Source organism: Mus musculus, chromosome 3 (assembly GCF_000001635.26).
Source record: "Mus musculus strain C57BL/6J chromosome 3, GRCm38.p6 C57BL/6J".
Classification (NCBI taxonomy): Eukaryota; Metazoa; Chordata; class Mammalia; order Rodentia; family Muridae; genus Mus; species Mus musculus.
In genome coordinates this window covers 58,841,356-58,866,767 of record NC_000069.6, presented here as the reverse complement: position 1 = coordinate 58,866,767, position 25,412 = coordinate 58,841,356, and the positions used below count along the sequence as shown (strand labels likewise).

The 25,412-nt window shown below is 42.2% G+C and overlaps 1 protein-coding gene and 1 long non-coding RNA gene across 4 annotated transcripts in view; one reads left to right on the top strand and one right to left on the bottom strand.

Moving 5' to 3' along the window:
- Clrn1 (clarin 1) overlaps window positions 1-22,740 on the top strand; it is a 41,185-nt gene extending 18,445 nt beyond the window's left edge. For 2 of the 3 annotated variants that reach the window (NM_153385.3, NM_153384.3), the window contains 2 exons: window positions 1,617-1,796; window positions 20,317-22,740. In NM_153385.3, the coding sequence (NP_700434.1) occupies window positions 1,617-1,796; window positions 20,317-20,582 (446 nt within the window). In that variant the 3' untranslated portion in view covers window positions 20,583-22,740. The remainder of the gene's footprint in view (window positions 1-1,616; window positions 1,797-20,316) is intronic. The other variant, NM_153386.3, reaches the window with a different exon arrangement.
- On the bottom strand, window positions 14-24,673 carry Gm40060. The gene is made up of 3 exons (XR_867327.1): window positions 24,645-24,673; window positions 23,806-23,954; window positions 14-40 (listed from the first exon to the last, which is right to left on the bottom strand). It is a non-coding gene; the product is annotated as a predicted gene, 40060 (long non-coding RNA).
- Window positions 24,674-25,412: the final 739 nt, after the last annotated feature.

Below are 25,412 nucleotides of genomic sequence, written 5' to 3'. Positions count from 1 at the left end.
GCCAACTGTGCCTCCGTTTTTGATGATGGACCTATCTCACCTGTATAGAGAATTCAGTCAGGGGAGCCGAATACTTAAATAAGCATTATAAACACACAGCCTTTGGCTTCTCCCCAAATGGTAGAATGCATGTTTCTCTCTATGTGGTTTGTTTCTTTCCATCTCACATCACATTCTGATGGTAATTCCACATCTGTTCCTACAGAATTGCTCCGATATCTGTACAATTCCATTGTATGGCATTGTACAAATTATTGCTAGGCATGCAAGCTCTTTCCAAGCTTTTCAGCACTGACTATATTTATAATTTTTCACTGGACTCATGTGCCTAAATATGCCCAAGAGAGGCTCCTGTAAATAAGAAATTGCTGAGCCAAGGACATGAACAGCCAGCATCAAGAAGGTTTTCCCAATTTTAACTCCCAGGAAAGCTACACAAAAGTTCCCTTCCCCTACACCCTGACTAAATGTTTTGAACTTGGAAGACCAAGTTTATAGAAAGCAGTTTTGTTTTGTTTTTTTAAAGAGTTTTAAAGTGCATCATCCTTATCATAGGATGATAAAAGACAGCTAAGCTACATCATATAGTTACCCCTGGAAGGCAATAAGGAGATCACCCTAACTCTTAAAGGGGAAGTGACACTGTGGACAGGGAGACCTTAGTGAACATCTTTGAAAATAAGCAATCGAATATGTATGCTCAGTTACCATTCGCCTATGAATTCTTATTAGGTCACCAGCTGGTCTTTTTGTCTTGTTTTATGGCTCCACTCAACGTCTGGCTTAACAAGCAATGACTGACACAGAGTAGAAGCTCAATGTATAAATTAAGCACTGGCTGGAGGTTGGGTAACTAAAACTCGTGGACCTGCACTTTCCTTCCAGTGTGCTCCAGATTTGCTGGAGGCAAGGGCACAGATGTAGCCCGGATAAGCTCGATGTGTGAAAGGCTTCCATCTCGTAAGCAGACAAGGATAACTTGGCCTGAATCCAAAATCTAGAAATAGAGTTGGCCTGCTTACTAAATGGAAAAATATTTCTTGTAGTACCAGAAATTGTTTTCCCATAGCTTTGTGCTGCATTAAATATTAAAGTTGATTGAAAAAAATCCCCAATTCTTGACTATTGTTGTGGCCTAAAAACCATTTTTTAAACATTATAACAATCAAGGGTGATGTGAGATATATATATATATATATATATATATATATATATATATATATATATGTTCCTGATGTTTGAATCCTCTCAGGTGCATTCAAATTTAAAATATTATTATAAGTTTAGATATATTTTAAAAGTCATTACCAAGAACTGTCATTAAAACACTGGTCATCCAAATGTCCACTTTTGAGTTACAAATTCACTGACATGTAATCAAAGGCAGAAGCAGCCCTGGCACTTCCCAGTGCCGTATGGTACTGTTGAAGTCTATGAAATGATCCCACCTATAAATCTTTGGGCAAAACCCCTGGCAAATTGGTAAGTGAGGGAAAAAAATGTCTTCAAAATGCTTTTTAGTGATTGTTTGAAAGCATGTAAGAAAAGAGGGCTTGCATTTTAAGTCACACAGAGTACTGACGATAAAATTCCTCTAAATCCTGGTTTATTCTCAGTCTTCCCAGATTTGGTCCAAGCCATCCCCGTAAGCATCCACATCAATATTATTCTCTTCTCCATGATTCTTGTCGTCTTAACCATGGTGGGGACAGCCTTCTTCATGTACAATGCTTTTGGCAAGCCCTTTGAAACTCTTCATGGACCACTGGGGCTCTATCTGGTCAGCTTCATTTCAGGCAAGTATAAAATTCTGCCTCCAAAGACAAAGTGCTTTTCAGTCTGTGAAAGGATGTCCTGACTAAATATAGTTATGACATCCATGCAGTAATATTCCTGTAGTGTTATGGATGACAGCAAATACTATAATTATCTAACAATATGGAATCCATTATATACATTATGGTAGTCTATGTGAGGGACTACAATCTTCACATTATAATTTTCAAGATGTTATCAAAAGGATTACTGCTGATATCAAATGTTAAATAAAAAAGCAGTAATATTTTACAAATATTTTGAACCTGTTAAATTATAAAGAAAAGACACATATAAGATATTGTTGGAATTGCTTGTATCATCATATGCTCTTTCATACACACAATATAGGGGCTATATTTATATATGAAAGATTGGTGGGGATACTTTGTTAGTTGTGGTTATCTTTGAGTATTGAAACTATGAATGGTTTTATTTTTGCTCATGCTTATCAATCTTTCCAATGTTCATGAGTGTGCAATTATTTAGTCATCAAAAATTTTTAATTTTTTCATATAAAAGTGTAAAGGAATCCATAGGTGAGTAGTCATATGCAGGACTGTCAGTACTTCATGTAGCCCAGTGCCAGCTGCATCTGAATAAAGAGACTGTGTCCACTCAAAGGTCAATGCTCTGACAGACACATTCAACTTCATAACTGGGGCTAATGAAAAGAATGTAAACTAGTCAGTGTTACAAGGTACGTATAACACCTTTTTGAAGGAGTAAATAAAGTAAGAAAACAAAATATGTTTACTTAATTAATGACTATCTTTGCCTAGGATATCTCTGACTTTACACCATTCCAAACTTGTATTCAGTTCAACATTATATCGTGGTTTATTGATGATTTCTGGAAGATTACGGCTCGCACCAGCCAAAAATCTAATGACAGTCCCTGTTGGACAATTTCTTTCTCCTTTGAAGTTGCTCTTGGCAGCTAACTCTGAGGCAGCCAGCACAGACTCATTCCTGTTGACACAATCCCTTCTCCCATACAACTCAATTCCAGCACCAATTTGTACAGCCCAGAAAACAGAGACATGCAATCAACAGGGGATAATAAGTTCAAGAAGGCAATGTGTTTGCTACTTATACACACACACACACACACACACACACACACACACACACACACGCATGCATGCATGCACACACACATGCATATATATATATATATACATATATATGTATATATATATACCAAGTTCCCCACCCACACCTTGCTAACCAGATTATTCACCCCACCAGAGGAGATCTCTCTCCAGTCTACTCTCTCTCCAGTCTACTTTCTCCATGTCTTTTATGTACCTACAATACAACTTTACATATTAAAGTAGTGAATATTCTATGAGGGTAGTCCAAGAAGTTTTGTCGCTGGCAGAAGCAGCCAGTATAAAGCTTTCCGTATATAGTAAACACTTTCACATGCATTTGTTGACTTGAAAAAGCAAGCCTGGAAAAGTAGTGTTAACTTGATCACCTAGATGCCATAGGTGAGAGAAATCAGAACCCTCCTGGGATGAAGTTAGCATTGCAGCCCATAGAGGCAGGGAGACCTGTGTCAGAGAGCAACAGGCAGGAAGATGGCAAGGACTGGCTTTTGACTGGGGTGAAAAGGGTACCAGCTCAAGGTGGGTCACACAAGCCAAGATAGCAACTCAGTCTTACAGGAATGTCAAGGGTGGAGCATTTGCGGATTATGTCACTGCCTGGAAAGAACGGGCCTTTTCCAGTCACTGAGCAGAGGTTAACTAAACAGCTGACATGGCAAAACTAGCTTGGAGCTCTTGACCCAGCATCACAAAATAGACAAAAGAAAAGCTGGTTTGCAGGGGAGTTACTTCAGCTTATTAACACACTCAGTCACTTAGCTCTCCATCTCAAGGTGCAATTCAGAAGAGAAGCCCATTTGTTGACACATGGAGAACTCTGATGGACAACCTAACTAGCAGTATCTGAATGGCAGGATGATTTAATCCAAGTCCCAGTTCTTATCTTGGTCTCCAACTGTGTCTGACGAAAGGAGAACCTGGACACACAAATACACACAAAGAGCAGTCTTGTGCTCATGCTGTATCTTAATTCATATTGAACTTGGAAACGTTGGTATATGGTAGAGGAATCAGGGAAGAACAGGGGTGGGCAGGGGCAGAGGGAGAAGGGACGGAGACTTGTCCAGGGCAATGCCTTGCCAAGAGCCTGTGTTTGCAGAGCAGTTAGTGCTTCTGAAACCCTTATTTTAAACACCATGTTTTTCATTATTAAAAAGAAGCTGTATACGCCAATAAAATGAGGATTAGATAGGCTGACAGGCTGTAGCCTCTGGGAATCACAGGTCATTCTTGAAGCACAAACCATCTCATTCCCTCTAAATCCACACCAGGAACCCAGGGCTCCCTAGAGTTTGGGAAATGTTTACCTAAATTTATAATATTCATGTCGACCCCACTTCTAAATCTTGAGTGTCAACGAAAATTTTTAGAGTGTTTTACCACAACCCCTTTAAACAGTAGTTAATATGCATAGTCATAGAGCAGTGTTTGTATTAGTAGTCATTAATTTTAGGTGAGTCACATCCATTAGGAGACACCAGGAGTTTCTCCCTTTATAGAATCCTTCCCATTTCTCTCTTCATTTTGCACAGCTCAGGAATCTGTGCTTATAGATGGCTGCTCACACATACACACACACACACACACACACACACACACACACAAACACACACACACCCTGAACCTCCAGCTTGCCTCTGGCCTCCCCAGTTCTTCACACTAAAATCATCATGGGACCACATTTTAGATGTCTCCTTCCTGGCTAGGTAGGGACCCACACCCTTTTGCTTGACTCTCACAGGAGGCTGCAGGCTCTAAAAGGCACAACCCGGTGCCATGCATGTGTCAGGGGTCATGATGAAAGGAGAGATAGAGAGACAAGAGAATGACCCCTTCCAGTTCTCTATGTGAAGTTTGTCAGTTCTTTAGAACAAAGGAGGCAGAAAGGGAAACACAGTACCTATTGGATCAGGTGTCAGTGGCTGCATTCACTACTGCAGCTTGCCGATGCTCACAGCCCAAGATCCTGCATACCTCTTTCCACTCCTTAGAGATTCCAGTATAGATCATATGCCTCACCCTTCTCTGTATAGCATTCCTGGCCACTATTATTGCTGCAAATCAGTTCATTTGTTTTCTCGTCTAGTCATTTACAGACTAGTTTTAAGAAACCTTTTTCCCCATTGTAAGATTTAGGTAAATACCTTACTAGAGAGCCCATTGTCCATTTGGGGCAATGACTGCCCCACTCAAAACGTAAAAATCCCCTGATGAGCTTTCTAAAATTACTGAAACCAGATTAAGATACCATGCTAATTAAGGTGGAGGCTCTGGGGGTGGGGCTTGGGTACTGACTTTGGATTTTAGTTTAGTTTTTTTCAAATGAAGTGATTTGCAGAGTAGGCGGAGGATCGGTGCCACAGGTGTGTTCACTTAGCTTCTTTGGCAGACAGAGCATTGTTTACACACCAGTGATTGTAAAGAGTTACTGATGATTGCACAGTGACGCTGTGCCCTTTGTGAGGCCTGCAGCCTACTTTGAGAGTCAAGCAAAAGTGTACGTAAATAATTAAATAAATCCATAGTGCCATACTTCTAAGGGTGATAACTAATTACTCTGACAACAAGAGCAGGGATCAGGCTTTGAGTTTTGAACAGTCTCCTCCCAGAAGCTGAGTTGCTGAGAGCTCTCAGAGCCAGCTTCCCAAAAGCTTCCTTCCCAAGCAGCAGAGAAAGCACACAGAAGACCCCGGGGAAGGATGGTTCTGTGGAAGAACAGAAAGGATTCATACGGCTGGAGGGACAGACAGTGAGAATTGCACATTCATTAATTTAAATGTTTAAGCAGAGCTAGAGAGATCACACGAGATAGTTAATATTGGAGCTTAAAAGCTATGTTAAATGTTTTTTAGAGTGGATTTTAATTGCAGCGAGCTTTGGAAATTTTTAAAGTGTATGGTAGAGTTACCTCTTTAAGACATATCTGGTTGAAACCCGAGCCACTGCCTTGAAGCTGGAGGAAGATGAAGAAAATGGCGGTGGTATTCTCTGAGGTAGACAGGCAAAGTGGGGCTCAGGGTTATCCTTTAAAGACAGCGCTTATTTCTACAAATCAAATGGTCCATTTTGGGTGTGTCAGTTCTGAGATGCTCTGAGATAGCCAAGTACAGGTGTTACAGAGACAGGTGGACGCAGTTCACAGATCTAGTGTTCAGAGAGCAGGTCTAGATGAAAGACTTAAATTTACCTGTTGCCAGGGTACAGGAATTATGCAGAATGAAAATGGTTGAGATCACCTGCTAGGAGAATGTACTGAGAAAAAAAAATTGTCAAGGCCAACCCCGAAGAACACCATGATGGCTTTGGAGATGAAGGAGGAAGGGTGTAATAAAGGAAACCCAGGAAATTGTGGTGTTGACAGGCTTTGAGGGGAATGCTCCAAGATGGAAGTTACCAGTGAGCTTTGAATGAAAATGCCCTGCTGTGAGAGAAGCTGGAGGTAATGCAGTACTGATACAGTCAGTCCAATCAGGAAGACAGAAAGATGTTTCCAAGCTCAGGAGGTGGAGAAAAAGAAGGAACCGTAAGAGAGGGTGCCTTCCTTCATGTGAAAGACTTGCCAGGGAGCGACCACTGGGACAAAATCCCAGTAGTGTGGTTATAGTCTTCGCAGTAGACACGACACTTATTAGGCCTTTGTGGGGTGATGCAAACGACCCAAATCTGGACTTACTGCAGTTGTATTGATGACAGTGTGTCTTGAGTTATACCAAGCAAGACAAACAGATATAACGTATGTCTTTCTTTAGAAGACATGCTTCTAATATGGGCCCAGTTAATTATGGTTCCAGTTATGGTCACAGAACAAAACTCAGCACAGTCGTTGGTGAAACATGAACACAGGAAAAATAAAGGACAGCATAAAAATAGAAGGATTCAGTATTAATACTACCCTAGCCTCTCCAAGACATGTAAGCTTGAAGGACCTATTGCTCTGCGATTGTCAGTGTACACAGTGCGTACTTTTGGTTTTTATCTTGGTCTTCACAATGGAGATGTTTTTCAGGAATCTGAGGAAGAATCGGGGATGTCTACTTATAGAAAAGCCAGTCCTGAAAATATCCTACTAGGTTCTTCACAGACCTCAAAATAGGACCAAAGCAGGAAACAGAGTGTAGTGGTAGAGTCATAGAAGTTTGTTTTTAAATGCAGGACAGCCGTGAAGGGCCAGTGTGTTGTGAGATGGTTTTGCTTGCTGATCATCAATGCCCAGAACCATGGGCAAGGGATGTGTTCACCTTCTTTCCTGTTACAATTTCTGGGACTCTTGTTCTATTCAGAAAGTATGTCTTCCTTTCTCTTTTGTTGAGTATCAAAGACCAGGTCTTACCACAGCCAAAACATCTCCTGCTGTATGCACTATGGAAACACACAGCTGGGGCTCAGAACACATAGCATGGCAGCTAGCTGGTCTCCTGCCACTCTCTGCCTCCCTCTCTTTGCTTAACATACCTGTTGGGATAATGTTCATATACACTGTGTAAAGAGATGTCTCTTGTCCTTCTTTGACTGCCTCAGGCACATCTTGATTGGTTAAAATATAAACCTAATTAAAAAATAAGCTGAGGCAGGATTAGAGGATGGGACATCTGGCAGGAAGAAAGGAACTCTGGGAGATAGGTGAGGGAATTTCTCCACCACAGCTCTGGGAAGTTAGACATATGAAACTGAGGGGAAGTAACCAGCCATGAGGCAGATATAGAGTAGTATAAATGGGCTATCTGGGTTATGAGCTAGTCAGGAAACAAGTCTAGCTTAAGGCCTAGGCATTTATTAATAAATAATAAGCCTCTGAGTTGTTATTTGGGAGCTGGGGCGCTGGTGGCCAAGCCAGTGCTTAACATACCTGACTTCATTTTCACACACCGTAGCCCTCTTTCTTTCTTTTTTTTTTTTTTTCCATTTTTTATTAGGTATTTAACTCATTTACATTTCCAATGCTATACCAAAAGTCCCCCATATCCACCCACCCCCACTCCCCTGCCCACCCACTCCCCCTTTTTGGCCCTGGTATACCCCTGTACTGGGGCATATAAAGTTTGCAAGTCCAATGGGCCTCTCTTTCCAGTGATGGCCGACTAGGCCATCTTTTGATATATATGCAGCTAGAGTCAAGAGCTCCGGGGTACTGGTTAGCTCATAATGTTGTTCCACCTATAGGGTTGCAGATCCCTTTAGCTCCTTGGCTACTTTCTCTAGCTCCTCCATTGGGAGCCCTATGATCCATCCATTAGCTGACTGTGAGCATCCACTTCTGTGTTTGCTGGGCCCCGGCATAGTCTCACAAGAGACAGCTACATCTGCGTCCTTTCAATAAAATCTTGCTAGTGTATGCAATGGTGTCAGCGTTTGGATGCTGATTATGGGGTGGATCCCTGGCTATGGCAGTCTCTACATGGTCCATCCTTTCATCTCAGCTCCAAACTCCGTCTCTGTAACTCCTTCCATGGGTGTTTTGTTCCCAAATCTAAGGAGGGGCATAGTGTCCACACTTCAGTCTTCATTCTCCTTGAGTTTCATGTGTTTAGCAAATTATATCTTATATCTTGGGTATCCTAGGTTTGGGGCTAATATCCACTTATCAGTGAATACATATTGTGTGAGTTTCTTTGTGAATGTGTTACCTCACTCAGGATGATGCCCTCCAGGTCCATCCATTTGGCTAGGAATTTCATAAATTCATTCTTTTTAATAGCTGAGTAGTACTCCATTGTGTAGATGTACCACATTTTCTGTATCCATTCCTCTGTTGAGGGGCATCTAGGTTCTTTCCAGCTTCTGGCTATTATAAATAAGGCTGCTATGAACATAGTGGAGCATGTGTCCTTCTTACCTGTTGGGGCATCTTCTGGATATATGCCCAGGAGAGGTATTGCTGGATCCTCCGGTAGTACTATGTCCAGTTTTCTGAGGAACCGCCAGACTGATTTCCAGAGTGGTTGTACAAGCCTGCACTCCCACCAACAATGGAGGAGTGTTCCTCTTTCTCCACATCCTCGCCAGCATCTGCTGTCACCTGAATTTTTGATCTTAGGCATTCTGACTGGTGTGAGGTGGAATCTCAGGGTTGTTTTGATTTGCATTTCCCTGATGATTAAGGATGTTGAACATTTTTTCAAGTGCTTCTCTGCCATTCGGTATTCCTCAGGTGAGAATTCTTTGTTCAGTTCTGAGCCCCATTTTTTAATGGGGTTATTTGATTTTCTGAAGTCCACCTTCTTGAGTTCTTTATATATGTTGGATATTAGTCCCCTATCTGATTTAGGATAGGTAAAGATCCTTTCCCAGTCTGTTGGTGGTCTTTTTGTCTTATTGACGGTGTCTTTTGCCTTGCAGAAACTTTGGAGTTTCATTAGGTCCCATTTGTCGATTCTCGATCTTACAGCACAAGCCATTGCTGTTCTGTTCAGGAATTTTTCCCCTGTGCCCATATCTTCAAGGCTTTTCCCCACTTTCTCCTCTATAAGTTTCAGTGTCTCTGGTTTTATGTGAAGTTCCTTGATCCACTTAGATTTGACCTTAGTACAAGGAGATAAGTATGGATCGATTCGCATTCTTCTACACGATAACAACCAGTTGTGCCAGCACCAATTGTTGAAAATGCTGTCTTTCTTCCACTGGATGGTTTTAGCTCCCTTGTCGAAGATCAAGTGACCATAGGTGTGTGGGTTCATTTCTGGATCTTCAATTCTATTCCATTGGTCTACTTGTCTGTCTCTATACCAGTACCATGCAGTTTTTATCACAATTGCTCTGTAGTAAAGCTTTAGGTCTGGCATGGTGATTCCGCCAGAAGTTCTTTTATCCTTGAGAAGACTTTTTGCTATCCTAGGTTTTTTGTTATTCCAGACAAATTTGCAAATTGCTCCTTCCAATTCGTTGAAGAATTGAGTTGGAATTTTGATGGGGATTGCATTGAATCTGTAGATTGCTTTTGGCAAGATAGCTATTTTTACAATGTTGATCCTGCCAATCCATGAGCATGGGAGATCTTTCCATCTTCTGAGATCTTCTTTAATTTCTTTCTTCAGAGATTTGAAGTTTTTATCATACAGATCTTTCACCTCCTTAGTTAGAGTCACGCCAAGATATTTTATATTATTTGTGACTATTGAGAAGGGTGTTGTTTCCCTAATTTCTTTCTCAGCCTGTTTATTCTTTGTATAGAGAAAGGCCATTGACTTGTTTGAGTTTATTTTATATCCAGCTACTTCACCGAAGCTGTTTATCAGGTTTAGGAGTTCTCTGGTAGAATTTTTAGGGTCACTTATATATACTATCATATCATCTGCAAAAAGTGATATTTTGACTTCCTCTTTTCCAATTTGTATCCCCTTGATCTCCTTTTGTTGTCGAATTGCTCTGGCTAATACTTCAAGTACTATGTTGAAAAGGTAGGGAGAAAGTGGGCAGCCTTGTCTAGTCCCTGATTTTAGTGGGATTGCTTCCAGCTTCTCTCCATTTACTTTGATGTTGGCTACTGGTTTGCTGTAGATTGCTTTTATCATGTTTAGGTATGGGCCTTGAATTCCTGATCTTTCCAAAACTTTTATCATGAATGGGTGTTGGATCTTGTCAAATGCTTTTTCTGCATCTAACGAGATGATCATGTGGTTTTTGTCTTTGAGTTTGTTTATATAATGGATTACATTGATGGATTTTCGTATATTAAACCATCCCTGCATCCCTGGAATAAAACCTACTTGGTCAGGATGGATGATTGCTTTAATGTGTTCTTGGATTCGGTTAGCGAGAATTTTATTGAGGATTTTTGCATCGATATTCATAAGAGAAATTGGTCTGAAGTTCTCTATCTTTGGTGGATCTTTCTGTGGTTTAGGTATCAGAGTAATAGTGGCTTCATAAAATGAGTTGGGTAGAGTACCTTCTACTTCTATTTTGTGAAATAGTTTGTGCAGAATTGGAATTAGATCTTCTTTGAAGGTCTGATAGAACTCTGCACTAAACCCATCTGGTCCTGGGCTTTTTTTGGTTGGGAGACTATTAATAACTGCTTCTATTTCTTTAGGTGATATGGGACTGTTTAGATGGTCAACTTGATCCTGATTCAACTTTGATACCTGGTATCTGTCCAGAAATTTGTCCATTTCGTCCAGGTTTTCCAGTTTTGTTGAGTATAGCCTTTTGTAGAAGGATCTGATGGTGTTTTGGATTTCTTCAGGATCTGTTGTTATGTCTCCCTTTTCATTTCTGATTTTGTTAATTAGGATTTTGTCCCTGTGCCCTTTAGTGAGTCTAGCTAAGGGTTTATCTATCTTGTTGATTTTCTCAAAGAACCAACTCCTCGTTTGGTTAATTCTTTGAATAGTTCTTCTTGTTTCCACTTGGTTGATTTCACCCCTGAGTTTGATTATTTCCTGCCGTCTACTCCTCTTGGGTGAATTTGCTTCCTTTTTTTCTAGGGCTTTTAGATGTGTTGTCAAGCTGCTAGTATGTGCTGTCTCCCGTTTCTTCTTGGAGGCACTCAGCGCTATGAGTTTCCCTCTTAGAAATGCTTTCATTGTGTCCCATAGGTTTGGGTACGTTGTGGCTTCATTTTCATTAAACTCTAAAAAGTCTTTAATTTCTTTCTTTATTCCTTCCTTGACCAAGGTATCATTGAGAAGAGTGTTATTCAGTTTCCACGTGAATGTTGGCTTTCCATTATTTATGTTGTTATTGAAGATCAGTCTTAGGCCATGGTGGTCTGATAGGATACATGGGACAATTTCAATATTTTTGTATCTATTGAGGCCTGTTTTGTGACCAATTATATGGTCAATTTTGGAGAAGGTCCCGTGAGGTGCTGAGAAGAAGGTATATCCTTTTGTTTTAGGATAAAATGTTCTGTAGATATCTGTCAGGTCCATTTGTTTCATAACTTCTGTTAGTTTCACTGTGTCCCTGTTTAGTTTCTGTTTCCACGATCTGTCCTTTGAAGAAAGTGGTGTGTTGAAGTCTCCCACTATTATTGTGTGAGGTGCAATGTATGCTTTGAGCTTTACTAAAGTGTCTCTAATGAATGTGGCTGCCCTTGCATTTGGTGCGTAGATATTCAGAATTGAGAGTTCCTCTTGGAGGATTTTACCTTTGATGAGTATGAAGTGTCCCTCCTTGTCTTTTTTGATAACTTTGGGTTGGAAGTCGATTTTATCCGATATTAAAATGGCTACTCCAGCTTGTTTCTTCAGTCCATTTGCTTGGAAAATTGTTTTCCAGCCTTTCACTCTGAGGTAGTGTCTGTCTTTTTCCCTGAGATGGGTTTCCTGTAAGCAGCAGAATGTTGGGTCCTGTTTGTGTAGCCAGTCTGTTAGTCTATGTCTTTTTATTGGGGAATTGAGTCCATTGATATTAAGAGATATTAAGGAAAAGTAATTGTTGCTCCCTTTTATTTTTGTTGTTAGAGTTGGCATTCTGTTCTTGTGGCTGTCTTCTTTTTGGTTTGTTGAATGATTACTTTCTTGGTTGTTCTAGGGCGTGATTTCCGTCCTTGTATTGCTTCTTTTCTGTTATTATCCTTTGAAGGGCTGGATTCGTGGAAAGATATTGTGTGAACTTGGTTTTGTCGTGGAATACTTTGGTTTCTCCATCTATGGTAATTGAGAGTTTGGCCGGGTATAGTAGCCTGGGCTGGCATTTGTTTTCTCTTAGTGTCTGTATAATATCTGTCCAGGCTCTTCTGGCTTTCATAGTCTCTGGTGAAAAGTCTGGTGTAATTCTGATAGGCCTTCCTTTATATGTTACTTGACCTTTCTCCCTTACTGCTTTTAATATTCTATCTTTATTTAGTGCATTTGTTGTTCTGATTATTATGTGTCGGGAGGAATTTCTTTTCTGGTCCAGTCTATTTGGAGTTCTGTATGCTTCTTGTATGATCATGGGCATCTCTTTTTTTATGTTTGGGAAGTTTTCTTCTATTATTTTGTTGAAGATATTAGCTGGCCCTTTAAGTTGAAAATCTTCATTCTCATCAATTCCTATTATCCGTAGGTTTGGTCTTCTCATTGTGTCCTGGATTACCTGGATGTTTTGAGTTAGGATCCTTTTGCATTTTGTATTTTCTTTGACTGTTGTGTCGATGTTCTCTATGGAATCTTCTGCACCTGAGATTCTCTCTTCCATTTCTTGTATTCTGTTGCTGATGCTCGCATCTATGGTTCCAGATCTCTTTCCTAGGGTTTCTATCTCCAGCGTTGCCTCGCTTTGGGTTTTCTTTATTGTGTCTACTTCCCCTTTTAGTTCTAGTATGGTTTTGTTCATTTCCATCACCTGTTTGGCTGTGTTTTCCTGCTTTTCTTTAAGAGCCTGTAACTCTTTAGCAGTGCTCTCCTGTAAATCTTTAAGTGACTTATGAAAGTCCTTCTTGATGTCCTCTATCATCATCATGAGAAATGTTTTTAAATCTGGGTCTAGATTTTCGGTTGTGTTGGGGTGCCCAGGACTAGGTGGGGTGGGAGTGCTGCGTTCTGATGATGGTGAGTGGTCTTGATTTCTGTTAGTAGGATTCTTACGTTTGCCTTTCGCCATCTGGTAATCTCTGAAGCTAGCTGTTTTAGTTGTCACTGTTAAGAGCTTGTTCTTCAGGTGACTCTGTTAGCCTCTATGAGCAGACCTGGAGGGTAGCACTCTCCTTAGTTTCAGTGGGCAGAGTATTCTCTGCAGGCAAGCTCTCTTCTTGCAAGGCAGGTACCCAGATATCTGGTGTTCGAACCAGACTCCTGGCAGAAGTTGTGTTCCACTCACTAGAGGTCTTAGGATCACGTGTGGAATCCTGTGTGGGCCCTTGCGGGTGTCAGGCGACTCAGCTGGCAAGGTAGCCGGGGCTCGAGTGGAGTGGAAAGGGTTTGTGCCCCAGATCAAGCCCGGGTAGCCTGCTTCCCTATGTACCGCAGTCTCAAGTTCCACGCGATTGGATTGGGGTAGGCGCTGTGTTCCACTCACCAGAGGTCTTAGGGTCCCGTGGGGAGTCCCGTGTGGGCCCTTGCGGGTGTTGGGCAAGACTCTGCTGGCAAGGTAGCCCGGGGCTCGAGTCTCGAGTCGAGCGGAAGGGACTTGTGCCCCAGATCAGGCCCGGGTAGCCTGCTTCCCTATGTACCGCAGTCTCAAGTTCCGCGCGATTGGATTGGGGCAGGCACTGTGATCCACTCACCAGAGGTGTTAGGGTCCCGTGGGGAGTCCCGTGTGGACCCTTGCGGGTGTTGGGCAAGACTCTGCTGGCAAGGTAGCCCGGGGCTCGAGTCTCGAGTCGAGCGGAAGGGACTTGTGCCCCAGATCAGGCCCGGGTAGCCTGCTTCCCTATGTACCGCAGTCTCAAGTTCCGCGCAATTGGATTGGGGGCAGGCACTGTGGTCCACTCACCAGAGGTCTTAGGGTCCCGTGGGGAGTCCCGTGTGGACCCTTGCGGGTGTTGGGCAAGACTCTGCTGGCAAGGTAGCCCGGGGCTCGAGTCTCGAGTCGAGCGGAAGGGACTTGTGCCCCAGATCAGGCCCGGGTAGCCTGCTTCCCTATGTACCGCAGTCTCGAGTTCTGCGCGATTGGATTGGGGCAGGCACTGTGATCCACTCACCAGAGGTCTTAGGGTCCCGTGGGGAGTCCTGTGTGGACCCTTGCGGGTGTTGGGCAAGACTCTGCTGGCAAGGTAGGCCGGGGCTCGAGTCACGAGTCGAGCGGAAGGGGCGTAGCCCTCTTTCTGAAGTACACTTCCTTCCATATATTTACGCTCTCCCTCACTTCCTTCAGGATATACTGGACACTTATTTTCACAAGGCCTCCCTACCCTTCCATCTTTCTATCTTCCCTACCTGGTTTATTCTCTTCTCCTTAATGCATCTACTCTGCTCAACTGTGGACTATACTTACTTTGTTATCCCATCTCTCTCTGTCCTATCTACCAACCACTGAGAGCCCTGTGAGGGAAAGTTGTTCTAAATCTTGTTTGGTTTAGTCTTGTATCCTTAGAGCCCAGAATAGTACAGTAGCTATACCGTATTTGTGGAATAAATGCATAAAACAAAACCAGCTCTGCGTATCTACTAGAAACAATGACATTCTTCTTTAAAATACTATTTATATTAAGCATCATGATTTTAGATCCCACACAATAAGATAACACTGAAAAAAAATCTCAGAAAAACATAGGTCATTCAACCACCTATTATAGAACACAGGAGAAGCTTAGCTTAACTAACGTTGCTCCTTTTTCTTTTGCATCTCTTCTGTATAACCGTGTAGCCAAATTGCTGGCTATCACAACCTTAAAATTCACTCCTTAGTGTCTGCTCCATTTCCCTGTCCATTGACTCCCTCTCTATGTGGTGTCTTTGTAGCAGTGTGAAATCAGAAAACATCTACCTAGGAGTGAAGTCATTACTGAAGGTAAGGGACCCCACCTTCAATGAGTGGCACTATACAAAATCACACACAGATGATCAACACCCCATGTATTAAGATGTAAAATTTCCCACCCTTAAATTTGCATCTTTCAAGATGCTAAAGAAGTAAATGACCGTCCAATCTTAGACAGACAATGCCTCTATTATTTGCCACCTAGGAGACACGCGTTTTCATTCTGTAGATGTTGGCCATTACTTTCAAAGAAACTGGCATTCTAATTTATTGTTTTCCAAAATCAGAATTTAGTGCTAGTAGGGAAATTTCAGAGTTCCTTCCCCTGTGAGGACATCAGCCCACAGCACAGTGAATGCCCATAGACCCTGAGAAGTTTTCTCACTCAAAAGCATAGTTATGCTCAGGGTTAAGCAGAATGGAAAAAGCAGCTTTCTTATTGGCTGTGAACTATGTTCCCTGTGTTGTCTGGCCTGAGGAGACAGACACCTAACTCAGCATTCGCAGGCAGCTGCCAGATGAGAGTCAGAGTGTGCAGTGTCTAGAACATCACGAGCATTTGTTAGTGTCTGATCACTCATGGCGTGACAGTCCTATCACTCAGCTATCTTATCCAGTTAGAAATGAACTCAGTAATCAAAGCCATTAAAGAGAGGAGCGTCACGGTAGCATGGTAGGTGGGGGAATCAGACAGATGAAAAGGAAGAGACTGTGGTCATTGAGTGTGACACTGGGCTGCAAATGTGGGCCTTGTGCCCAAATTCTAGTATGAGTGAGGTTCAGCGGGCTACCAAAGTCTGGTTCATTCTGACCTTTCTGTGAGTACAGCAGAGATGATCAGATGGGCAGACACGATGGGGAGCTGTCCCAATGCCTCCATCTGAGCGAGGGGGTTTGATGTAACATGTTCACTGGAAGAAAAGAGGAGAGAGAGACACACAAGCCTAACTCTGACACTTGTAAGGCCTTCAGGGTGTACAAATGAAAGTTTAAAGTGAATCAAACCACTAAATACAACATATTGAACTTTCTGTCCCAAAAAATGTCCCTCCAGAAAGATCTAGGAGGGATTGAAATTTAGAAAACTTGACTCTGATGGCCCCATCAGTTCCTGTTCAGTCTGCTTCTTGTCTCAGTTTGGCTTCATCTCATCCAGGAAAGGCTTTGAGTATCTATTGAGGGGCCTGCCAATGAGCTGTCTATCAAATAGCTATTTCTAAGAACTCATAGGGCTCAGGGGTATGTACCAGCAGTCACTAACACATGCTTGGGAGGACTAACCTCAGCAAAATAACCATGCAGCCCTGGATATTGGCTCAGGTCTGTAGGGGCAAGAACTCTAGGGTCCCAGCAGTATGAGCTATAATTCAGGCATGCTTTCCAGGTGGACATGCTCCACTGACGTCAAGCACACTCCTCTGTGGGAGGGAGAACTTTCAAGACAAAGTTTCAAAAGGGAAAAAAGCAAGACCCTCTAAAATAGGTGATATGATGTCCAGGCCCTTCTTGCTGTGATAGAAAATCATTTTGGAAACATGACAAGCCCTGTTCCCACCACCTCTCACATCTCTCAGCCCGCCTCTCTCCACATCCCAAGCAGCCAGGCCACACAAGCTAAAGTCTTCATGTGACATCCTTTGGCCAGTAAGTCATAAATAGTTATCCTTGATCCCACATCTCTTTTGTAGCTATGGACAAAGAGAAGCAAAAATATCTCCAATTCACACTGAGTTGTTTCCCTTTAGCCGTCACAGGCAGGTTGTCTGGGGCTCAGGCTTGGATTTTGTCCTCTGACTTCAAGACAACAAAGTTGGTTGTGGTCAAACCCAGAGTCCAGAGAGAAGTTACAGACCACTCTGTTAGCCCATATACTCTGTTCTCGTGATCTTGACAGATGAGCTACTGTCTGCACCTCAAGATGCGCGGGTGACTTAACTAAGGAATCTGAAAGGCAGGCTCACTAAGACTCTGTCCCCTTAACAAAGTATCCCTTTAAAATATTTAATGACTTGAAAAGGAAACTGAGCTTGAGTTTTCCTCTCAGGCACCGAGGAAATAGTATTCCTCTCCGGTCTGAAACTCACCATCTCCTCAGACAAAGGAGGCTCTTATGGTAACAGTGATGGCATTTTCTCTACAACTTTCAAATAAAAGATAAAGAGAAAACAGCATCTCAGCCTTTTTGTTAGTGTCTAACAATAAAGGAATCATATGGTTTGCAAGGGGAGAGCGCTGGTTTGAAGCTCAGAATACAAAAATAGGCTGACAAATCTCACAAAGGAATCTTTCCAGGGTCATGTCAGAGCCAGGAGGACATGAAGTATTGAGAAAGCAATATCATTTGACTATTTGTGTTGTTGTATGATGATGATCGACTTGATGGGGCCGGCCCGAGATGCAATTCATCCATTCATTCGTTCATTTTCTTTCTCATCTGTCTGTTTGCTGGCCTGCCTGCCTGTCTTTATTTTTTACTTTTATTTTTCATGCAATTCTCCTGTGTCCACATCACAATTGCTAGGATGACAGGTGCATTTTTTGTGAAGTCCCAAAGCAGAAACATGACTTCACCATTCCTCTGTATGTCCGCTCCCCTCCCCCAACAATCAGTTATCAGTTTCTATCTGTGCAGCAATCCAAGCCTGCATTTTGTAGATGGCATGAGGACCTGTGCCCACACTCACTGAATTCTCTTATACACCCCCATCTTTCTTTGTGAGCCAACTATAGATATATAGATAGATAGATAGATAGATAGATAGATAGATAGATAGATAGTTGAGGATGCTGCCTGCCTTAGTAAAAGTGACCCACTTTCCCTATTGTGACACTCATTGCAATGGTTTATAATTGTTTCTAGTGTCCCCTTTGGGAAAAGAGACCCTGTATGTTTTCTTTCTAGGTTGGGTCTCCATTACTATCCCTGTGCCTGGCTAAAGAAAAATGAATGAAAGAATTAATGAATGGGCACCAAGACCATGTTGCTACATCTACAATATTTGAAGTAACTGAAATAAAAAAAATAAGAGTCATGTGCTAAATTGACAATAATCTTACTTGAGGGGATGACTGCATTACAGTTAGATGTAGTAAGGTTTTCCTGCTTCGAGGTAGGACAGCACAACAGATTCTAATTAAGAACAGGAGGGGCTAGAGACGGAGTTCGGCAATTAGGAGCACTTACTGTTCTTGTAGAGGACCCAGTTTTGACACCTTGTACCAATATGGCAGCTCACAACTGTTGGGAACTCAAGTTTCGAGGGATCTGGCACCCTCGTCTGACCCCTCCAGGCACCATGCATGTAGACATACAGTGAGCAAAACACTCATACATATAAAATAATCTTTAGAAAAGATTGTAAGAAACCAAAAAAGTTATGCATAAACATCACAGGACAAGCTACTAATTGCTCATTTGTATGTGTCAATTCCAATGTCAAAAGCTCATCATAAAATGTCTACCTATTACAGATGATGGAACTGAAGATGTAATTTGGGGATCTCAACCACCTAATTTTATATATTAAGGGAAGGGATTTGGGTTTAACCAAAGTCAGAAAGCCGTCTCAGCTCGTCAACTACTAATACGGACGGCTTATTGGCAGCCTAAATAAAGCAGTAGCTATGAAAGTTTTCAGGAATCCTGACTGTCCGTCCTGCTCTAGGTCTGGCCCCACTTGCTACTGGCTTCTGTCCCTGAGGCTGTCCACTTGCAGGTGGAAAGGGGAAGGGGGTGGGGGGAATTGTTTTTCATTTCTTCATCCTTAGGCCAGAAGATGACCACCCATGTGTTTCAGAACCTAGTTAGTATGGTGCAGCTCTCTCCTGCAGAGGCCTTACACAGCCTATAGCCACCTCCTTTACAGCTAGTGATAACTGGTAGGGAATCAAGCAGTATGGGAAACAAAGTAAACAGAAAATCTCTTCATATATTGAGATTTGGGGGTTAAACTCCAGGGATAGCCTGAGCCTCGTGTGTCTGGGCTTCAGGTTTTACCTTTCTTATTTTGCTACACACATGGCTTCTATTTGTTTTTGAATGAGTATGTGTGTGTGCATGCGTGTCAAGGCCAAAGGTTGATGATGATAAACAACTTTGATCTCTCTTCAATCTTATTCTTTGAGGCAGGGCCTTTCACGTTAAATCCAAGATTCCCAGATATGGCTAGTCTTGTTGGCAAGCTTACTCTGTGGGTGTCATCTTTACCTTCTAAGCCTGAATTACAGGGTGAGCCCCACCCCCACCCAGCATTTACCTGGGTTCTGCAGATCTGAACTCTGGTGTTCACACTTGCACAGTATGCACTTTAACCACAGAGCTATGTCCCCTGCCCCATGGCTTCCATTTCTGATGCCACCTGGACCAAAATGTATCCATATTTCAGTTATGAGAAGGAAGGGAGGCAGAAAGGTCCCAATTCTCCACCTCAGCTACCCTCAACTCACCTGAATATATTAAGGGCAGCCACATGCCCAGTTTAAATCTGCGTTCAGCTACAGAGAGAATAGGTATGCTCTTGGTCAACAACATTTTATCCAAAGCTACCTTTGGCCCAGGTACTCCTCTGGGCAGTGTTGGCAAGTTGAAGGTTGGAGGGGTCATGGTACCCTTTTATGAGGAAATCAGGGGCCTTTCAGAAGGGATTGAATGACTAACATTTGTCCTTCATCACCTGTGAAGTACAGAGAAATGTGTTCTCTTGAAGCCACAGTGGCTGCTTGAGTTTGTCATTGTGCTTTGAAGGTGCCCAGCAATTCAGGCTGCAGTGAGATCAGCTTGATTCTAACTGCTCTACTTAAGCCATCAATGTCCCCTCCCCATACAAATCTTTCTTAGTCACAGCAATTTCCCAAGTGCTACCAATAACGGATGAGAATCAAGCTCATGACTGCAGTTTTACAATAGTGTCATTTTTGAGAAGACCATGAGTGAGGATGGTGGTGACATGTGGTCTTTGTTTGCTCATTGATGTCCTCTTTGACTTTTACAACCACGTAATATTTGTCCTAAGCTGTTTGTTTTCTGTTCTTTGTGTTGCAGGCTCCTGTGGCTGTCTTGTCATGATATTGTTTGCCTCTGAAGTGAAAGTCCACCGCCTTTCAGAGAAAATTGCAAATTTTAAAGAAGGGACCTATGCCTACAGAACACAAAACGAAAACTATACCACCTCATTCTGGGTTGTTTTCATTTGCTTTTTTGTTCATTTTTTGAATGGGCTCCTGATACGACTTGCTGGATTTCAGTTCCCTTTCACAAAATCTAAAGAAACAGAGACCACTAATGTAGCTTCAGATTTAATGTACTGAAAAGCAAATATCTTCATAATTTCTCAATAAGGATATGGACTTCCTTTGGCCACTTTTAATATGGGTGATTTCATCTGTGCATTTAGACTTCTTAAGTACCAAGCCCTCCTTATGTTATGTTTACAGAGCATGTAGTAAGGATTCAGGCTGGAAAATAACAGAAGCAGGAGGATGGTTTCACTGGGAAGACGTTCTTCCTGATGGGTAATGGCCTGCATAGTTAGTCCAAAGCAGTTGGCTAGATGGACGGATGGTTACTCCATGTCCTTACTGACCGATAAGATGCACGTTCTCCCAAGCAGAACTCAACAGGCACATGACATACAGTTTTGTAAGACTCCAGGGAGCCTTAACTTACCAGGGACCCCCTGAGTGGACCACGTGGAGCTGGGATCAATGCAAAAAGCAAGAGGAATTTATTGTTCCAGTGCACTGGGGTTGTCCCAGATCAACAGTGCTGGCAGCGACCCCCAGCACCTTTTCAGTGAGTTTTTATACGGTTTCTAGGGGCAGAATAGAGCATCAGCAACTAGGCACAATATGATTGATGGAACAGTGCACCCTTTAAACTGATTGGTCTTTAAGGAATGAGGTGACAAGGACTTCCGTTGTCTGATGGTGGAGGTCCTGTGGAGTGTGTCCCCACACACAGGTCAGTTCCTGTCCTTTAGTCTGAGAAATGTTAATTAGCCTCTCCCTTCCAGAGGGGGACGTATTCCATGACCTTCCCAAAGTTCTTGAGCTGACCTATTCAGTTAAATAAAACAGACGTTATTTCTAATTGTCCACATAGTCACAGATCCCAGAAAACAGAGGTGAAATTGGTGTCTTAAACTGACAGTGCACCGAATCATTGCAAACCTTCAAGTTCTTTGTAAGTTTGCTTAGAGCATGATGTCATTATGTCTGGTGGTCAAAACCAGAAAAGTTTATAAGCAAACAAGCAAGCTAGCAAGAAAGGAAGAAAAAGGAAAGGAAGAAAGGAAGAAAGGAAGAAAGGAAGAAAGGAAGGAAGGAAGGAAGGAAGGAAGGAAGGAAGGAAGGAAGACGGAAAGAAGCAGATCAATGGTTTCTTTCCTTATGCATCTGAGTTCATAACAATGGTACTTACAGTGGACAGAATCCCTACTAGACAAGTTGGTGAGAGAAACCCACTGGGAACTGTTTCCAGCTTGGTGTCTTTGGCACTAATGAGCTCCAAATCATGAAAATTCAGAATTGAGGTGGGATTGCAGTGTGTCATGGGAGACATGAAGCATGGCCCAAGTCAAATCTTTCTCCTTGAATTATTCACCAAATGAATCTGCTGGAGACCAGAGGCCACAAGTGAGCCTGAAACTGACACTCCTTAACTCTCAATGTGTTACCCTCAGGAAAGAACAAAGGACAAAGACATTATGGTGCCCTGGCCACAAACACCAGAGATCATAGAGTTTGGAAATGCTCCAGAAAACCAATCTGGAACTAGGAAGATGGCTCAGTTGATAAAGGGCTGCCTCAAAAGCTTGAGAGCCTGAGTTCAGATTCCCCAGCACCCATGAGAAACGCATGGGTTTCATACATGTCTGTGATCCCAGCACTGGGAAGGCAGAGCTAGGCAAGTCTTAAAGCTCACCAGCAAGCCAAGTCAAACCTAATCAGTGCACTCCAAGGTCAGTGAGAGACCCTGACTCAAAACAAAAAAACGGAGGTGATGGAGAAAGGCACCATCAGCCTCCATGAACCCCCTCATGAACACACACATTTTCATTTGGGAACAATTTACATACAAGGAAGGAGAGACTGCACACCTGAAATATAACCAGCTCTGGTGATGGCCTGCTGGTTACTCTCAGACATCAGAACATACTTGCTTTTCTCAGGATGGAGTCCTTTCACCTTAATTCAGGACACTGGAAGTTTCTAGAAGCCCACCAGCTAGTCTGTCCAGGAGCTGGTGCATGCTTTGGTGATGGGCTAGTAGTGCCCTGACCTGGAGGTCAGACCCTGAAATTCTCAAGCACAAAAGGCTGTGTTAGGAGGGAAAGGGAGGGAGTTGAAGGCTGGAGGATGAATCCCCCTCCTCTGGCCTCCATCTACCTCTTTCCTCTCTGCTCAGAGGTCTGAAAACTTTCTGTAATACCAAGCCTTTTTTAAAAAAAAATTCTGTAGAAAACAAGTGTTTGGTTGCTCTCTGTTCTATTAAAAGGTAGGCTTGGGAGAGGCACTGAAAATCTTATGAGAACCTCACAGACAGACTAACAATAATCCCTCCTCATGGGCAGAAGCTAGAAACGGGCTCCTTAAAGACAACAGAATGTCTGTCCATGAAAATCCTGTCACACACACACACACACACACACACAAACACACACACACACACACACATCAACCAACCAATCAATCAGTGAATGCTCACAGTTCACACTCTCTGTTTGCCCATCTTCCAACAGATGTCTGGGGTTGCCCTGAGCAGAGGGCCATGATGTAACACTCTTCTGTCTGCTCCTTCATAGGAATCAGACTCCCTAAATGGAAACATTCATTTTGCTGTGCTAGGCCTCTCTTGCACATGGTGGCCAGCATTCTCATGAGGACTCAGGGCCCCCTGCTGGCCCTGGGGTGGCAAGCACCCTGCCACTTCATTGTTACCAGACACCCAACTATGAAGGCTGTGACACTACTTGGAAGGAGTTGCAGGTACTGTCGAGGAAAGAGTCCCTAGAGTAGAAGAAAAGTCCAAATCTGAGTAGATTATTATCAGAACTAGTTCTTCCAAATAACTGCTTTTACTGTTACAGTTTTTCATAATGGGTGAGTGCCACTGTAACTGAAGATGTAAAGCCAGGGTTTAGAATTCCAAGGCTGCATCTTGTATACAAAGGACTAATTTTATTCCAGACTCCACTCGGAGTTCTTGGCCTTTTTTTACTCACCATTGTATCACCCTGGCCTCAGTTTCCTGAGTTAGGACCATAGGCTGAGCCTCCATGATGCTTGCTTCCCTCCTTCCTTTTGATTCTGTGTGAACTTTGAACACTTTATATGCACACATCTTATCCGTACACATCTTATCCATACACATCTTATATGTACACATCTTATACTTACACATCTTATCCGTACACATCTTATATGTGCACCTTATACGTACACATCTTATATGTACACATCTTATCTGTACACATCTTATACATACAAATCTTATATGTACACATCTTATACTTACACATCTTATACTTACACATCTTATACGTACACATCTTACACGTACACATCTTATCCATACACATCTTTGTACGTTGCTTTAGTTTATCCTGATTGTTTTGAGCAGAAGCTGTGATGTGCCTTTAACAAATCCAAACCTTGCCATGATACAACACCTACACAGAACTAAGACAACATATACGTAAAATACAACCCAATACTCAAATGTAATGTACAGAATCCCAGGATATGTGGGAGGCACTTGGTAACTATTTCTTGAAAGACATTCAACCAGACTCAGCCTCCTCTATTCCAAAGAACTAGCTGCCTCTAACAATGGCTAAACATCCTTAAACTGGGTTCCTTTCTTACCATCTGAACCTTCCATTTTCCTTGATTTTCATCTCACTCCACCTCTAACAAGGGCTTAGAACTTTGAAGGACCGGGATTATCTTGATATTGCATTTCAGCATGGATAGACTTTCACAGTGTTGTAGCTGCATATAACACGCAGGGGAATACTTGATACTTGTTCTAATAAATGAATCAAACAGCTCCTAAGGTACTGGTGGAACTTCAGGACATGGCCTGCAGGACAGGGAAGTGAAGGCCTCCCTCCTACTCTTGAATCAGTTCCAAAGGTCACAGAGACTACATTGTCACTAAAATGCAGATCTTTTTTTCTCAAAAACTAAATTAAAAGTGAGCCAGCTAGATAGAGAAAGAAGAACCGACTGCCATCTGATCTCTCCTCAACCTCCTCTAAACTAGTCCACAGCATACCTTGCATTAGTCAAGGTTCTCTAGAGTAACAGAACTTACAGAATTGATATCTCTCTGATTCATATGTATGGGTATTTATTAGAATGACTTACAGGCTGTGGTCCAGCTAATCCAACTATGCCTGCCTATGTATGGAAGGTCCAAGAATCCAGTAATTCTTCAGTTCACAAGGCTGGATGTCTCAGCTGGTCTTCAGTAGGCTCTGGAATCCTGAAGAAGTAGGCTCTAATAACAATGAAGGACTTGCTAGAAAGACAAGAGCAAGCAGTCAAAGAGCAAAAGCTTCCTTCTTCCACGTCCTTATATAGGCTTCCAGCAGAAGGTGTGGCCCAGATTAAAGATGGGTTCTCCCATCTCAAAGATACAAATAAGAAGTGAATCTTCCCAATTCAAATTAATCAAAACTCCTTTATTGGTGTGCTCCTCCATTTAGGTTTTTTAGATAATTCCAGAAATAGCAAGTTGACAATCAAGAATATCCATCACAAATCTACCACTTGTCAACTTGACACACAATCATATCTCCTTATGTGATGTTTAATTTCCAAATGAAAACAATAACCAGGTCATAATTATGCCTACATATGCAATAACTATCCCATGTACAATTACAAATACATTATATGTTTAATCAGATTATAATTACACCTAACATGATATAACTATCTCTAATACAACTGCAAATGCATTGTAAATTCGGAATAGGTGGGACTTCTTTTAGTATCTCAAACTTAAATATGATAACAATTGATGTTCTCTTTACTGATGTTATAGTAAATGATGAAGAAATTAAGGAAAGAAAACAAAAATATCTGTACAAATGCATTCTCAACAAAACATGACAGAAACACTTATGCCAA